The 3,992-nt window shown below is 32.8% G+C and overlaps 1 protein-coding gene across 1 annotated transcript; it reads right to left on the bottom strand.

Annotated features, from left to right (window-relative positions):
- Window positions 1-32: 32 nt before the first annotated feature.
- Window positions 33-1,292, bottom strand: LOC18033377 (non-functional pseudokinase ZED1). Its single transcript, XM_006421295.2, has 2 exons — window positions 1,282-1,292; window positions 33-1,064 (listed from the first exon to the last, which is right to left on the bottom strand). The coding sequence occupies exon 2, from the start codon at window positions 1,062-1,064 to the stop codon at window positions 33-35; it is 1,032 nt and encodes a 343-aa protein (XP_006421358.1). The 5' UTR covers window positions 1,282-1,292.
- Between the last annotated feature and the right edge of the window lie 2,700 nt (window positions 1,293-3,992).

The raw sequence follows: 3,992 nt of genomic DNA, 5'->3' as shown, positions 1-3,992 counted from the left end.
AAGATGCATAAACATATGAATGCTTCAACAAATTACCTTTCAGAACGATGCATTAGTCTAAGTTTTCTCGCCACATCAACCATTGTTGGTCTATCTTCTGCTGATACAGATAGACAACTGAAGGCCAGCTTGGTAAAAGCTTGCACCTTCTGCTCTGTTGCGGAGCATAATCCGTCTCCAACAATTACGGCATCTATTATCTCATTGAACCTACTCCTTTCAATGTATAACCTCACGTGATCACCCAAAAAATATTCATCTTCAATTTCTTGACGTCTGGATCGATCAACAGCCCTCTGTCCAGTTAAAAGCTCAAGCAGCAACATGCCAAAACTATAAACATCACACTTCTCATTGCAATCACCATTAGTAACATATTCAGGAGCAATATATCCAAATGTTCCCAACAACCAATCGGTTATGTGGGTTTCACCCTCCGGAATAGACACGGAAAATGAAAAATCAAACACTTTTGCAACATTTTGCTCATCCAATAAAATATTGGAAGGTTCAAGCTTTCTGAAAACGGTTGGCCTGGAGAATCCAACATGAAGATAAGCAATTGCATAAGCTATCTCCATTGCAATCTTTAGCCTCAGTGTCCATGGTAAGGGCTCAAAATGGGGTTGACGAGGATGATAAATACGATCAGCAAGAGTTCCATACTCGGCACTTTCGAAAACCAAAATAGGATTTTGAGTCTCCAAACAGCATCCAACCAACCTCAAAACATTTTTGTGAATCATTTGTGATGCGTATACAATGTTATTAAAACAGTATGCCTTTGCATAATCAAAGTCTTCAAAGAACTTCATGACAGAAACGGGATGGTCTTGCAGAAAACCCTTGTATAATTCATAGCTCATTCCAGTTTTTATAACTTTGTGTTTGTCATAATTGTTTGTTGCTGACATGAGCTCTTCAGCACAATAACAATGAAGGGGGTTGCGTTTGTTATTACAAGATTTGATCAATTTCTCCAGAAACATTTCTCCGTTTCTCATCACATATATTTTCGTTTTTTCCCTCTCCGAACGCTTGATCTTTCTCAGTAAACAATTCATCTAACCAAAACAGAAACATAAAGAAATGGCTTCACTACATTGACTAAGATAAAACTAGTTATATAAATTCTAAATTTTTAGGTAGTTTTGAGGAAAAAGAATATTTTGCTAAATATATAATCTAAAACAAGAAATAAATCATTGGAAGCATGGAGTGAAAGTAAATTTACTTGCAGATGCTCTCGAAGAAAAAGAAACGAAGGAAAGAATGATGTACCTTTGGGTGGCGTTTTCAGATCAAGAAAACATGAAGCCTTAAAAGTTTGAGAGGGAGCTTGGGATTTGGTATTTGGGCATAAAATCTGAAGAAAGACTTAAAACTTTTAACTTGAAACTTGAAACTTGAAACTTGATGTCTCAGGAAGTCTTCTTATTAGTCAACCGTATGCAAATTTTGGTCTCTGATTGTGACATGTACAATAATTAACCTACATGACATATTGACTAAGGCTCATCTGTTTGTTTCTAATTGATTGCGCTTGTAGATAGAACTTTTATATATGAAATGAATGTAGAATTTACCATAGAGTATGCTGACTGACATTTCTTTATGTTTTCATAAATATTATATTTTTTATAAATTAACTCTCTCCAATAAGTCTAATTGACAACAAATAAATAAAAATTTGTAATGTAACTTATATTAGAGTTTATGGGTTACCTTAATAATGAAGAATCAATTTTCTTTTCTAATTAATTTGTTTGTTAATTAAAAGGTTATATTTATCTTTTAATATTGCTTTAATAAGATATTAAATTAAGGACCAAGCGGTAAAATCAAATTGTAAGAGAAACTAAATGATCATTCTCCCTTTATTATATCCAATAAATCAAAGGGTAGGGCTAACCCACTACAATACTTAATAAACCCATATGCTTAGTAATTAGACTTCTTATCACTGCTTAAAAACTTTTAGGAAGAGAAATATTTTTTTTTTATATTAAGTTATAATAGTAATTTAAATTAAGGATATTTACGAATATATATTAGCCCCCAACCATTAGGATGGGGACATTTACGTCCACCGATTTCTCTCTACACCTATTTTTTAATTAAAATATTTATTATCGAATTAATTTTGATAAAATTACCCAATTAACCCTATTCTCTCTCTCTCACAATTCTTGATCATCTCTAACCAATTCCTTTGATTTTCTCATCCGCAAATGAATGTTAAATCTTACGAATAATCGAAATTAATTTTTCCTATAAGCTACAAGCAATATCAGATCAAGGTTTAGTGGCTCATTATTTCAAGACTAGGGCTCTCGAGGCCAAAGGGGTTTGCATGCTTTGCTTCGAAATTTTAGACCCTAAGTTGGCTTACTGATTTTATTCAAAAGCTCTTCAACCAAGAACGTAATAATAATAACTACCCTTTCTTCAATTTATATGAACAAAGCCCCCATACAAAAATAAGTATCAAGAATTTTAAGTAATCGTGAAAGCTATAAATTTTTTATTTTTCCTAAATCTGTGTAAAATTATAAATCTTTGTATCATTTGAAATAAAATAGAATAAAAAAGTCGCAATTCAAATGCCACAAATAAAATGTAGTGGAATTAATGAAGATAAAGATGTTGGGGAAAAATCATGTTTTTAAAATTTTATAAAACCTTTTAAGGACCGCTCTCATATAATATATATGAATACATAATCCAGAAATCGTACCTTGAAAATCCGAGTTGGCTTTTTCCATTGAAGTGATTTAGGCTCCTAGATCACGATCCGCCACCACCACTCCTGTTAGATCACGATCCGTCACCACCACGCTTGTTAGATCACGAACTGTCACTAATGATCTTCCAGGTTATGACTCAGGTTCGATCTGCACTTGACGTGTGGGCGCCTTTATCACTACCAAAGCAACTAGCACGAGAAAATTTTTCTCTCAACAATAGAGAGAAAAATCTTATTCTCCGATTTGTATAAAGTGGCTTCTCACTTTTCTTTAGAGAAAAATAAGCCTTTTATATCATCCTTTAGTGAAAACCCTAGGCTCCAAAATAATCCAAAAAATAAAACCCACGTTATTTACTTTTTCAATAAGGGACCCACCTTGTAAAATAACATAAGGCCCCTTACACAAAAGCTAATTAAATGGAGCCTCCCACTAAATGATATATTTAAGCTTTTGACCAAATAGCTAGTTATCTTACTTATTAGTCCAGTAGTGGTGCAATCAATTAAATGAGCTAACCCGGGGATCATTTGGGAACATACAATAGTGGCTACAATAATTAGGCATGTAATTAAACTAGCCCAATTATTTAATTCCAAATCTACTCCACTAAAAGATTGGAACTGACTTCCATAATTGTATGCTCAAATAATAATTCATCCCAAGCCACATTGATTTCTTTACTGCACAATCCTTTGTACCACATCGTTAATTAAATTGATATCTCAACTGTCCAATCAATTTAATAACATCTTATTCCTTGATCCTTACTGGTTTTCTCTAATGATCATTTTCAACATACTAAATATGTTGACACACTCTGGCCAGAGAATTCTATGATCAAGTGCCGAAAACCTATCAAGAGATGTGTTGTACAAATTATATATTGTTAATCTATAACTCCAATACTCATAATTGCTCCCACCAAGATACCGGGTAATCTTGACCACAAGGATGTGTCGTGCCCATTGGTAACTCAAATGGAATAACAATTACAATCATGAAATCATAATTAACTCAAGATTAAGATTACAGTAAAATCAACGCCTATGAGATTTAATAAGTCTAACAGTTATTACAAAGCTAATTAAATCTCATATGTGATCCTATTCAATGTAGTCGTACTACATCAATAAATTCATACATGATTAAGACAAATCATTCAATGAATTTATTACAGTCTATACCTAAATAAAGTGCCCAACTTTATTTATCAACTGCGAACTAAATTTATTTAATCATAAG

This window comes from Citrus clementina, unplaced genomic scaffold (assembly GCF_000493195.1).
Source record: "Citrus clementina cultivar Clemenules unplaced genomic scaffold, Citrus_clementina_v1.0 scaffold_9, whole genome shotgun sequence".
NCBI lineage: Eukaryota > Viridiplantae > Streptophyta > Magnoliopsida > Sapindales > Rutaceae > Citrus > Citrus x clementina.
This window is presented reverse-complemented; position numbering and strand designations above follow the sequence as displayed.